Source organism: Pongo pygmaeus, chromosome 12 (genome assembly GCF_028885625.2).
Source record: "Pongo pygmaeus isolate AG05252 chromosome 12, NHGRI_mPonPyg2-v2.0_pri, whole genome shotgun sequence".
NCBI lineage: Eukaryota > Metazoa > Chordata > Mammalia > Primates > Hominidae > Pongo > Pongo pygmaeus.
In genome coordinates this window covers 59,305,115-59,318,476 of record NC_072385.2, presented here as the reverse complement: position 1 = coordinate 59,318,476, position 13,362 = coordinate 59,305,115, and the positions used below count along the sequence as shown (strand labels likewise).

Sequence of the window (13,362 nt, the reverse complement as noted above, 5' to 3'; positions counted from 1 at the left end):
GGGCTGCGTATGGAGCCGATGGATCCACTACATTCTTCTCAGATTCTTGGTCATCAATTTATCATCATCAATGGAGCCAAGATTATAAAACTCTGTTTTGGGGGCCAGGTGTTAGAGATATACATTAGGCATGCATACTTTCCCCCCTTACCTTTGCTGAGCTAGAAGGATTAACAAGAGTTATACAAAACATCACTGTGTAAAGCATTTGAGCCATAGGTAAGTTTAATTTTCCTGTTTATTTTCATTTATTTTAAAGCTTGAGGAATAAAACTTAATATAATATAAAATAAAAACATTCTTCCTAAAATATTATAATAAAAATAGGACTACAAACTCATTAGGGATCTTTTTTCCTTTACACTTGTAGCAAAGTCAGAAAGGACAATCTTTTCCAAGAAGCAAACATCTTGATAACATCTATCATCACATAAAATCAGTCATTTATTATAAGAAAAAAAAAAAAGAAACTGGAAGGAAACACAGCAAACATCAATCCCATCATATGATGGACTTAATATTATGAGTGATAGAGTTCCATCTTTTTCAGTATTTCTTGAAATTTATTAAAGTCAAAACATTTTTAAATCTAGCATCTTCAAGCCAGATAATTACTTCTAAATTGTGCTGCTTTAAATACTAAATAAGCACAAGAAAAGATAATCAAATATTAAAAGATCAACTAAAAACTCTTCCAAGAAATTCACTTAAAAACAGGAAACATAAATGTTATTAATAAAACTGAAAAAATAAAATATTTGCAATTCAAGACAAACGTAACTCAAATTTGTTTACTCCTATAATAAAACATTCAGACTTACTATGATGCAATATAAAAATGAAAACAGGGATTACCCACATACTAGAGTATTTAATAATAACTAATAGCTGGCCAGGTGCAGTGGCTCACACCTTTAATCCCAGCACTTTGCGAGGCCAAGGTGGGCAGATCACTTGAGGCCAGGAGTTTGAGACCAGCCCTGGGGAACATGGCAAAACCCCATTTCTACTAAAAATGCACAAATTAGCTGGGAGTGGTGGCGCAGGCCTGTAATCCCAGCCACTCGGGAGGCTGAGGCATGAGAACCGCTTGAACCCGGAAGGCAGAGGTTGTGAGTGGGCCAAGATCACACACTGCAATCCAGCCTGGCAACAGAGCGAGACTCTGTCTCAAAATAAATAAAATTTAAAAATTACACAATAACTAAAAGCTTACAGGTGAGTAGTCAAGAACCAATAAAACTGAATCACCTTCACACAAACGGTTAACAAATCTTAACTGTTTAATTTATATCAATTGGTGACAAAGTAAAACTAATCCAAACACCTATATAATAGGCAGTATATGTACCTCGGACCTGCAGACATGACTGGACAGCTTGCTTCAGTGCAGAATTCTGTAATAGTTCCATATAACATGTTGATCTGGTTAAAGAAATCCACAGCTGCAGAGATAATAGAATTGTGTTAAAATGTCTGTGTAAACATAAAATATGAGACCTCTCAGTTGAAAGAAAAACAGACAATACATTTAGGTTCTTAGCTGAACCCTTGAGACATGCAATAATCCAATGATACTGTAACTTGTAGTATACTACACTTTTTTTTTTCTCTGAAACAGTCTTGCTCTGTTGCCCAGGCTGGCGCAATCTTGGCTCACTGCAACCTCCGTTTCCCGGGTTCAAGCAATTCTCCTGCCTCAGCCTCCCGAGTAGTTGGGATTACAGGTGCATGCCACCACGCCTGGCTAATTTTGTTTTGGTATTTTTAGCAGAGACAGGGTTTCACCATGTTGGCCAGGCTGGTCTTGAACTCTTGACCTCGTGATCCACTCACATATAACAGCAGGAAAATAAGCTACTGGAGATAATTCTAACTTAATGATGACTATTATATCATTTGGATATACAGTATGATTACATCCAAGGGAATGAAAAATCCATAGTTTACCAATTTGGACCAGATAATACCATTTGTGTTAGGAAAGAGACAAAACGTGTTGTGGAATATACTGTGAGGGAGAAGGTGCACCAGCTGTATCCAGAGGCATTTAAAAGATTAATTAATCATAAACATTTGTTTTTGAGGTCTACAGTATACTGAGGACGAAATACTTCAGATAAAGTCCCTTGCCCTGGAGTCTCTAGCTAACAGAAAGGACAAAATTAAAAGAGATGAATAATATAAGATATGGCCAGGCATGGTGGCTCATGCCTGTAATCCCAGCACTTTGGGAGGCTGAGGTGGGAGGACTGGTTGAGCCCAGGAATTCAAGACCAGCCTGGGCAACAGAGTGAGATTCCATCTCTACAGAAATTTTTTAAAAATTAGCCAGGCGTGGTGGTGCGCACCTATAGTCCCAGCTATGTAGGAGGCTGAGGCGAGAGGACTGCTTGAGCCCAGGAGGTTGAGGTTGCCATGAGCTGTGATGGCGCTACTGCACTCCAGCCTGGGTGACAGAGACACTGTCTCAAAATAAAAATAGCAATAATAGTACAAGATATAAGAAGACAGGATCCAAAGGCCAACGATAAATGCTACAGAGAAAAGGCAAAGTCATGAAGAGTTGGAAGTAGTCAGGGGGTACTTCCTCAAGGAGCTTCAGCTAGATCCAGAATAAAATGGAAGAGGAAGGGGGTGAGTAAATAAACTTTACTGAGTGAGTATTCTCTATGCAAAGAGAACCACATAAGCCTTGGAAAGTTTTAAAAAATGTTTTAGGCTAGGTGCAGTGACTCACGCCTATAATCACAGCACTTTAAGAGGCCAGGATCTGAGACCAGTCTGGGCAACACAGCTAGACCCCGGTCTCTACTGAAAAATTTTTAAAAATTAGTTAGGCATGGTGGCACACGCCTGTAGTCCCAGCTACTCAGGACACTGAAATGGAAGGATCCCTTGAGCCTAGGAGTTCAAGGTCCTAGGAGTTCAAGGCAGTGAGCTGTGAGGGTACCACTGCACTCCAGCCTGGACAACGCTGTCTCAAAAAAACAAGTAAATAAAAAGTTTTAGTCTCCTGTCTAAAGAAGTACCTAAAAACAACTAGGGATTTTCCAAGTTTCTTAAAAAAAAATAGATTTTTAAAAAATGCTATCTTGTAAAAGGAATTTTATACAAAACTCCCTCACTTATAAATCTTCCTCTTAGTCATGTTTCTAAGAAAGTAACACTTAGGTATTCAATATTCACTCAAAAGAAAAAATACGCCCAGGTGGAAGTTGGTTTGGTCTAGAAGAGCTATTCTCAAAATGTGGTCCAGGAATCCCCTATCTGAGGGAGGATCTGTAAGGTCAAACCATTTTAATTGTTCTTTTCACTCTTATTCTCTCAAGAGGGCACAATGGTGTTTTCCAGAGGCTCCATGATGTGTAATATCACAACAGACTGAATACAGAAACGGATATAAGAATCCAGGTGTCTATTAAGCCAGACATTATATAAGATTTGCAAAAATATAAAACAATGCCATACTTCTCACTAAAATTTGTTATGGAAAATAGTCATTTTTCATAAAAACATATTTATGTTAACATGTAATGGGTTTATTATTGTTATTTTAAAATGAATTTGGGCCGGGTGCAGTGGCTCACGCCTGTAATCCCAGCACTTTGGGAGGATGAGGCAGGCGGATCACTTGAGGCCAGGAGTTCAAGATCAACCTGGCCAACATGCCAAAACCCCGTCTCTACTGAAAATACAAAAATTAGCCGGGCATGGTAGCACATGCCTGTAATCCCAGCTACTCTGGAGACTGAGGTGGGAGAACTGCTTGAAGCCAGGAGGCGGCTGCAGTGAGCCAAGATCGTGACACTGCACTCCAGCCTGGGCGACAGGGCCATACTGTCTCAAGAGAAAATAAAAAATAAAAATAAGTATTTACATCTTCTCAGTTTTAATTTCTAACAGAGTATCACTAGATATACCCAATATAATTAAAAGCTCTTTGGGGTTCTCAATAATTTTTTTGTATTTTTTGTATTTTACCTTTTATTTTTCCCCCAACTGGGTCTCACTCTGTCCCCCAGGCTGGAGTGCAGTGGCACGATCTCGACTCACTGCAACCCCCGTCTCCCAGGTTCAAGCAATTCTTCTGCCTCAGCCTCCTGAGTAGCTGGGATTACAGGTGTGTGCCACCACACCCAGCTAATTTTTGTATTTTTAGTAGAGACGGTGTTTCGCCATGTTGCCTAGGCTGGTCTCGAACTCCTGACCTCAAGTGATCTGCCAACCTCAGCCTCCCAAAATGCTGGGATTACAGACGTGAGCCACCACGCCCAGCTTGTATTTTACTTTTTTAATTAACACAGAATGGTACATATTTATGGGAATCAATAATTTTTTAAGAGGATAAGTGGATCTGAGACCAAAAAATTTGAGAACTGCTGATCTACAGCAGTTAAGTCTCAAAGAAAAATCTAAGGCTGAAGGTCAATAAATGCCTTCAGAATAACAGATGATAATCTGAATAAAGTTTTGTTTGTTTGTTTTTGTGTGTGTGTGTTTTTTAAGATGGAGTCTCGCTCTGTCGCCCAGGCTATAGTGCAGTGGCACAATCTCAGCTCACTGCAACCCCCACCTCCCGGGAAGTGATTCTCCTGCCTCAGCCTCCAAGTAGCTGGGACTACAGGTGCGCGCCACCACACCCAGCTAATTTTTGTATTTTTAGTAGAGATGGGGTTTCACCATGTTGGCCAGGATGGTCTCGATCTCCTGACCTCGTGATCCGCCTGCCTCGGCCTCCCAAAGTGCTGGGATTACAGGCAGGAGCCACCACGCCCGGCCCTGAATAAAGTTTTTTAAAAAGGGTTTTTTTTTGGCTGGGTTTTTTTCAGCACTTTGGGAGGCCATGTTAGGTGGATTACCTCAAGTCAGGAGTTCGAGACCAGCCTGGCTAACATGGCAAAATATCGTCTCTACTAAAAATAGAAAAATTAGCCAGGTGTGGTGGTGGGCACCTGTAATCCCAGCTACTCAGGAGGCTGAGGGAGAAGAATTGCTTGAACACAGGAGGAGGAGGTTGCAGTGAGCTGAGATCGCGCCAGCCTGTGTGACAGAGCAAGACTCTGTCTCAAAAAAAAAAAAAAAAATTAGCAGGGTATGGTGGTGTGAGCCTGTAGTCCCAGCTACTCGGAAGGGTGAGGTGGGAGGATCACTCGAGCCCAGAAGTTAAGGCTGCAGTGAGCTATGATCGTGTCACTGCACTCCAGCCTGGGCAACAAAGCAAGACCCCATCTCTGAAGAAAAAAAAAAGAGATTCAAGAAGCATACACACAGGCCTCTTTGGATCCTGATTTAAACAAAGCATAAATTTTTAACGCAAAAAAATTTTAAAAAGAAAACATTTGGCCAGGTGCGGTGGCTCACACCTGTAATCCCAGCACTTTAGGAGGCTGAGGCAGGCAGATCACTTGAGGTCGGGAGTTCGAGACCAGCCTGGCCAACATGGCAAAACCTCCTCTCTACTAAAAATACAAAAATTAGCCGGGCGTGGTGGCAGGCACCTGTAATCCCAGCTACTCGGGAGGCTGAGACAGGAGAATCGCTTAAACCCAGGAGGTGGAGGTGGAGGTTGCAGTAAGCCGAGATCTCGCCACCGCACTCCAGCTTGGGTGACAGAGAAAGACTCCATCTCAAAAAAAAAAAAAAAGAAACATTTATGGGACAGTCATGAAAAATGTGTGTGAGCACTGACCAGATATTTGATAAGTTAAAGGATGATGGCATTGTCACTATCTTTACAAGTTCTTGTCTTTTAGACATACCTTACTGAAATATTTATAGATAAAACATCATGTCTGGGATTTGCTTAAAATAATCAGGGTGACATATAGAAGAAGAAGAATTGGTCACAAACTGATATTTGTTGGAGCTGGGTAATGGAATGAATACCTGGAATTCACTGCACTTAGTCTCTCTACTTTTGTATGTTTGAAATTTTCCATTAAAAAGTTTTAGGCTGGGCGTGGTGGCTCATGCCTGTAATCCTAGCACTTTGGGAGGCCAAAGCAGGCAGATTGCCTGAGCTCAGGAGTTCAAGACCAGCCTGGGCAACGCGGTGAAACCTCATCTTTACTAAAATATAAAAAATTAGCTGGGTACGGTGGCGTGTGCCTGTAATCCCAGCTACTCAGGAGACTGAGACAGGAGAATGGCTTGAACCTAGGAGGTGGAGGTTGCAGGGAGCCAAGATTGAGCCACTGCACTCTAGCCTGGGTGACAGAGCAAGACTCCGTCTCAAAACAGACTCCGTCTCAAAAATAAATAAATAAAAAGTTTTAAACTTTTTATTTAAACTTTTTATTCCGGGAACATCTGAAATCTCTAATTTAAACTTTATTACCCAGAAATGATCTCATCTCAGAAATGAGAGACTCTCACATTCAAATCTCTAGCCTTAGCATATTGTCCCATGTCATGCCCTTGTTCTCTTGAACTTAAAGTGACTTTCAGCTCAGATCCCTCCATTTTCTCCCAATCTCTCAATTCCCTCTGCCACTCTAAGTCACAACAATTAACTGTCCATATGAACTGCAATTAACTTTTCTGGATATGCAGGCTGATGAGTACTGCTGGGAGTGGAAGTAAAACTGTATAGATGGATTTGCTACAAAGTCACAGACCACAACAGGCATAATCTTTTCATTTATCAATCTTTTATCTGACCTCACTCAGCTTTTCATACTGTTCTCCTCAGAAATTGCCCAAAAGCACTCATCATTTCTCCTCAGCTCCCTCTACTCAACCTCACAAACTACCACCTAGTACTCTGAAAAGAGCAACACAGCTTTGGATGTATTTGTACTTAATGTTTCTTTACAGATAATTTGTTATATTAAAACAGTTCTATCTGTAAAAGAAAATTCATTAACAAAGAGATTTTAGCAAAACCTTTCTATAAAACAGCAAAGTTGCATTTTAAAACTTACTGTTTACAGCAATCCATTCATTGAGATCCTCTCCCTCAGGCAACATAACAGCTTGTCTCAGATTCCCACTTCCTAGAGTTGCTTCTGCATGTTTTAAGAGTTCGTACTGATGAGATCCTTCAGGGATATTCTTCTTTGGTTTGAATGTTTTAGAAGAGCGGCTGCTGCTGTAAGATTAAAAGTGCAAGTATATGAATTTTTAAGACTGGAAGTAGAACAGGTAGAACAACATAATTTAAGGTATATAAAGTAGCCTGTAAAAATAAAATACCCTCTGGGCTAGGCACAGTGGCTCATGCCTGTAATCCCAGCACTTTGGGATCACCTGACGTCAGGAGTTCGAGACCAGCCTGACCAACATGGTGAAACCACACGTCTACTAAAAATACAAAAATTAGCCGAGCATGGTGGTGCACACCTGTAGTCCCAGCTACTTGGGAGGCTGAGGCAGGAGAATGGCTTGAACCTGGGAGGCAGAGGTTGCAGGTAAGCTGAAATCGCATCACTACACTCCAGCCCAGGCAACAGAGCAAGACTCAGTCTCAAAAAAAAAAAAAAAAAAGAAAAAGAAAACACTCTCTGAAAAATGCCAAGATAGGAAAATGATGATCACAATACGAGAATGCTTTTTTTCCCCTGCACGTAAAAGCAAGATTAGCAGCACAATTCCACAAATAAGGCAATTTTACAATGCCCTCTAAAGAAGTCTGGTACAGAGAAAGATCCTGGATTTCAGTTTTTGATCTGACACTAACTGTGTCTTCTTGAGAAACTGAACCTTCTTTTGGCCTCAATTTCGGGGTTTTTTTTTTTTTTTTGAGATGTAGTCTTACTCTGTCACCCAGGCTGGAATGTAGTGGCACAATCTCGGCTCACTGCAATCTCCACCTCCTGGGTTCAAGCGATTCTCCTGCCTCAGCCTCCCGAGTAGCTGGGATTATAGGCATGCACCACCACGCCCAGCTAATTTTTTTTTTTTTTAGTAGAGATGGGATTTCGCCATGTTTGCCAGGCTGGTCTCGAACTCCTGACTTCAAGTGATCCACCCGCCTCAGCCTCCCAAAGTGCTATAAAAAATGATGGGGCCGTGGCTAGGTGCAGTGGCTCACACCTGTAATCCCAGCACTTTGGGAGGCCGAGGCAGTGGATCACGAGGTCAAGAGATGGAGACTATCCTGCCCAACATGGTGAAACTCCGTCTCCACTAAAAAAAAAAATACAAAAATTAGCTGGGCGTGGTGGCGCATGCCTGTAGTCCCAGCTACTTGGGAAGCTGAGGCAGGAGAATGGCTTGAACCCAGGAGGCGGAGGTTGCAGTGAGCCAAGCTTGCACCACTGCACTCCAGCTTGGCAACAGAGTGAGACTCCGTCCCAAAAAAAAAAAAAAACCAGAAAAGAAAAAAGAAAATGGTGGGGCCAAGTGCAGTCGCTCACACCTGTAATCCCAGCCATTTGAGAGACCAGGCGGGAGGATTTCTTGAGCCCAGGGGTTTGAGACCAGCCAGGACAACATAGTAAGGCGGCATAGGGGGTGGGGAAGATAAAAGAAAATGGTGCAGGGAGGTTTCGTTAAAAAATCCAGTTTTCTATATCAAAATATTTGGGACGCCTTGAAAGCAAACCACAGTAAAAGAAACACTAACATCTTTAAGTTTATAATAGGGAAAATAAATGAGACAGGCACAACTCGTTATTGAGGAAAAAATGTTTTTATTCCTATCTCACACCATCCATAAAGTCTTCCTACACAAAACTCAGAAACCTCAAAGAAAAAGTGGACAGATTTCAAATAGTATCAATTAAAACTTCCATAACAGAGCAAAAAGACAAGTAACCAAATAAAAGTACTTGTAACATATATTGCAAAGGATGAACTAGGTAATAGAGGGCTTCTGTAATTTGTTAAGAATATAAGCAATCCTTTAGAAAAATAGGCTAAGGAGATGAATAGGCAATTCAGAAGTATGACAATCAATGAGCATGTGAAAAACTGTTCAATTAAAGTAAGACTTATTTTTTCCTAATCTGAATGTCAAAAGTTTAAATGATTACATTAAATGTGGACTAGGGTAGGGGCCCCCAACCCCAAGGCCACAGACTGGACTCCACAGGAGATGAGCAGTGAGCAAGCAGCAAAGCTTCATCTGTATTTACAGCCGTTCCCCATTGGTGGCATTACCACCTGAGCTCCACCTCCTGTCATTATCAGCAGAGGCATCAGGTTCTCACAGGAGCGTGAACCCTATTGTGAACTGTGCATGCAAGGGATCTAAACTGCATGTGCCTTATGAGAATCTAATGCCTGATGATCTGTCACTCTCTCCCATTACCCCCAGATGGGACTGTCTAGTTGCTCAGAGCTCCCATTGATTATACATTATGATGAGTGGTAGAATTATTTCATTATATATTCCAATGTCATAATAGAAATAAAGTGCACAATCAATATAATGCATTTGAATCATCCAGAAACCATCTCCCCAACCAGATCTGTGGAAAAATTGTCTTCCACAAAACTGGTCCTTGGTGCCAAAAAGGTTGGGGACCACTGGACTAGGGTACAGAGAAACTAGTATTTTAATACACTACTGGTGAAAGTATAAAGTATACAATTTTGGGAGGGCAATATGGTAGTATCTATTAACACTGAAAAGCTCCTCAAGCCATCCGTTCTACTTCTAAATATCTCCTCTAGATATGGATAAGGATTTGTTTTCCAAGATTGTTTTTAATAGGGAGAAACCTAGAAGCAATCCTCAAGTTTATCAGTAGAGGATTGAATTAAAGTATGGTACATCCATATCATGGAATATTGTATAGAAGTTAAGAAAACCAGACACAGTACACATATTCACAGGGAAAGATCTAATACATGGTTAAACATAATACACAACCAAATGTACAGCAGGAGCCCATTTTGTAAACGCGTAGAAAATATCAAAAACTAAACTCATCAAAACTGGTGATTACTTCTAGGAAGAGGAATGGAATAGAACTATGGACTTTTACTTTACCTGAGTAATTTGGACTTATTTTAAATAAGACTGATTAAGAAGTAAAAAAGAGCCGGGTGCAGTAGCTCACGCCTGTAATCCCAGCACTCTGGGAGGCCGAGGCGGGTGGATCACTTGAGGTCAGGAGTTTGAGACCACCCTGACCAACATGGTGAAACCCCGCCTCTACTAAAAATACAAAAAAAAAAAAAAAAAAAAATTAGCCGGGCGTGGTGACAAGTGCCTGTAATCCCAGCTACTTGGAAGGCTGAGGCAGGAGAATTGCTTGAACCCGGGATGCGGAGGTTGCAGTGAGCTGAGATCGCACCACTGCACTCCAGCCTAGGCAAAAGAGTGAGACCCCGTCTCAAAAAAAAAAAAAAAAAGTAAGTAAAAAAGAATGATGAAAACACACTAAAAATCAAATCTGAAAAGTTTTTAACATGATAAAAAAAACTATATTGAACAGGGAAGAAAATATTTACAAATCATAGATGTGATAAGGACTTGTATCTAGAATGTATGAAGAACTCTTACAAACTCAAAAACAAAAAGACAGCCCAATTTAAAAACAGGCAAGGCCGGGCGCAGTCCTGTAATCCCTGCACTTTGGGAGGCCGAGGTGGGCAGATCACTAGGTCAGGACATTGAGACCATCTTGGCTAACACGGTGAAACCCCGTCTCTACTAAAAACACAAAATATTAGCCAGGCATGGTGGTGGACGCCTGTAGTCTCAGCTACTTGGGATGCTGAGGCAGGAGAATGGCGTGAACCCGGGAGGCGGAGCTTGCAGTGAGCCGAGACTGCACCACTGCACTCCAGCCTGGGCGACAGCGAGACTCCGTCTCAAAAACAAACAAACAAACAAACAAACAAACAAACAAAAAACAGGCAAAAGATCTGAATAGACTTTACTCCAAGGAATATATACAAATGACCAATAAGTACACGAAAAAAATGCTGAACATTATTAGTCATTAGGGAAATGCAAATCAAAATCAGGAGATACCACTCCATATCCACTTAGGGTGGCTATTAAAAAAAAGAAAATTAACAAGTGCTATGAGAGGTGTGGGGAAATTGGACTCCTCATAGAGTGCTTATGGGAATGTAAAATGGTGCAGCACTTTGAAGTTTGGCAGTTCCTCAAAAGGTTAAACATAGTTACCACATAAGCCAGCAATTCTGCTCCTAAGTATATACCCAAGAGATATGAACACATACATCCCCACAAAAACCTGTCACATATGTTCACAGCAGCGTTATTCATAATGGCCAAAAAGCGGGAACAACTCAAGCGTCCATCAAGAAGACCAAGTTTTAAAAAAAGAAAGTCTCGGCTGGGTGCGGGAGTGGATTATCAGAGGTCAGGAGTTCGAGACCAGCCTGGCCAACATGAGGAAACCCAGTCTCCGCTAAAAATACAAACATGAGCCAGGTGTGGTGGCTGGCGCCTGTAATCCCAGCTACTCGGGAGTCTGAGGCAGGAGAGTCGCTTGAACCCGGGAGGCAGAGGTTGCAGTGAGCCGAGACCGTGCCATTGCACTCTAGCCTGGGAGACAGAGCGAAACTCCGTCTCAAAAAATAAAAAAAAAGAAGAAGTCTCGTATTAAGGTCCACAAAGCAACTGCATTCACTAACTAAATATCAACTCGTAAGAAAAAAGTGGAGGAGGGAGGAATACTTCTATTAATATGGAAATTAAATCTAAATCATACAGGCTTTTTGACAAGGTAATCGTATTTTAGAGACCATTCATTTACGAGAATAACCCAAAGGAGGGAAAATGAGACGCAAATAAACATATTCTGAGTAGTGGTATTTTATAATAGTAAATACTGGAAGGAATCCCAGTTTCTCACAATAAAGTAGGTAAACTCTGGTTATAAAAAATAAAAAAAAACAACTATATAGTGTTTTTATATTATATTTAATAAAATGTCAAGCATGTGGATTACATCCATAACTAAAATTGGATAATTATTCAATCACAAAACACACATTTAAGCAATATACAAGGTAGAGAGAGCCACCTGTGAATAAAAAATACTGTGCCAGAGCAATGCTTCTCAGACCTTAATGTGCATAAGAATCATTAGGGAATCTACAAGCTTTTTCATTTTAGCCTTGTTTGGTTGGGCTCAGACATTATCTCTAAAATGAGATTCTAAGGTATGCCTATCAAGTTAATTGCTGTAGTGCACTAAAATGGTAATATTGTGTTTCTGTAATGGGACTATGAATTTGTTTTAACTTTCCAAATTATTTATAATAATACTGCAATGTACTATGTAATAATGCTGTATGCTATATTACATAATGATTAAAAACACACGATTCTACCGAGGACAAGAGAAGTTGGTTAAAATCAAAGTCAGTAAGTGGGCAGAATCAGAATTGGACAGAACGATCCGACTCCAAGGCCAGCATCTTAACTTCAAGCTTCTCAAACTGCGGCAACGCACATTCTCCTGGGGCGGCATTTAACACCTACAATAATAAAACTGGACCTATAACCGAGCAACGAGTTAAGTCGGCAAGGACGGTTTCTAGAGGCTCGAGACGAGAGAAACTGGGGGCTCGCGGCTCCGCCCCCAGATCGTCTCCCCGCCCTCGGGGGCGCTCGGGCGGAAAAGTTGGGAGGCGCGACGGCCCCGGGGCCTTTCTACTCCCCAGCCTTCACGCTCCGTTTCCTTTACCTCGATCTTCATCTCTGTCGGCCTCTCCCAACATCTCGGCCTCCCCCGCGGACCCGAATAGAGGCAAAACAAACGCCAGCTACCCCGCCCCCGCCCCGACCCCCAGGCCCAGCCCTCGCCTCAGGTCCGGGGAGGCCTCCCCAACAACCTCGGCCCGCAGCCCCGGCGCCCGCGGCCCGGCCCCACTCACAAGAGGAAGCTCATCTTCGGTCCTCAGAGGGGAGGCGAGGGGCCTCTGGCCCCCGCCTGGATCAGGATTCGGAGCTGGCGAGAGGGAGCGGACCGTCCTTAGCTCACGGGCAGCGGAAGCCGGGCCGCCGCCGCTCGGAGCCGGGTTTCTGGCCGCTGCGAGCCCTTGCAAACCTCGGCGCCCGCCTTGCCCGCCTACCCTACCTCGCAGACCCAAAATGCGGAACCAACAAAATCTCGCGAGCTAAGGTTTCGCTGCGCCCAGGAGGGACTTGACGCGCCCCCTTTCGCTCCGCCTCATCCTAGAACTAGGCCAATCATCGCTCTCCAAGCCAGGACCTCTCTCCCCCGGAGGCGTGGCGAGGACGGCGGTCCTGCGGAAGGGGCAGTGGCTGGTCCTGCTCTTAGTCTATCTTGGTGCTGCTGGATTTCGACCCCGCTCCCTAGATTATGCAGGGACCTCTATAAGCGCTGCGTACCCCTGCAATTTTTAAAATTGTTAATTTAATTTTTATTTGAAATATATTCACATAGCATAAAATTTGTCCTTTAA

The 13,362-nt window shown here is 42.4% G+C and overlaps 1 protein-coding gene across 2 annotated transcripts in view; it reads right to left on the bottom strand.

Annotated features, from left to right (window-relative positions):
* MOB1A (MOB kinase activator 1A) overlaps positions 1-13,362 on the bottom strand; it is a 26,390-nt gene extending 13,028 nt beyond the window's left edge. The window contains exons 1-3 of one of the 2 annotated variants that reach the window (XM_054473715.2): positions 12,811-13,362; positions 6,927-7,093; positions 1,352-1,445 (exon numbers count right to left, since the gene is read on the bottom strand). In XM_054473715.2, coding sequence (XP_054329690.1) covers positions 1,352-1,445; positions 6,927-7,093; positions 12,811-12,824 — 275 coding nt within the window. In that variant the 5' untranslated portion in view covers positions 12,825-13,362. The remainder of the gene's footprint in view (positions 1-1,351; positions 1,446-6,926; positions 7,094-12,810) is intronic. The other variant, XM_054473716.2, reaches the window with a different exon arrangement.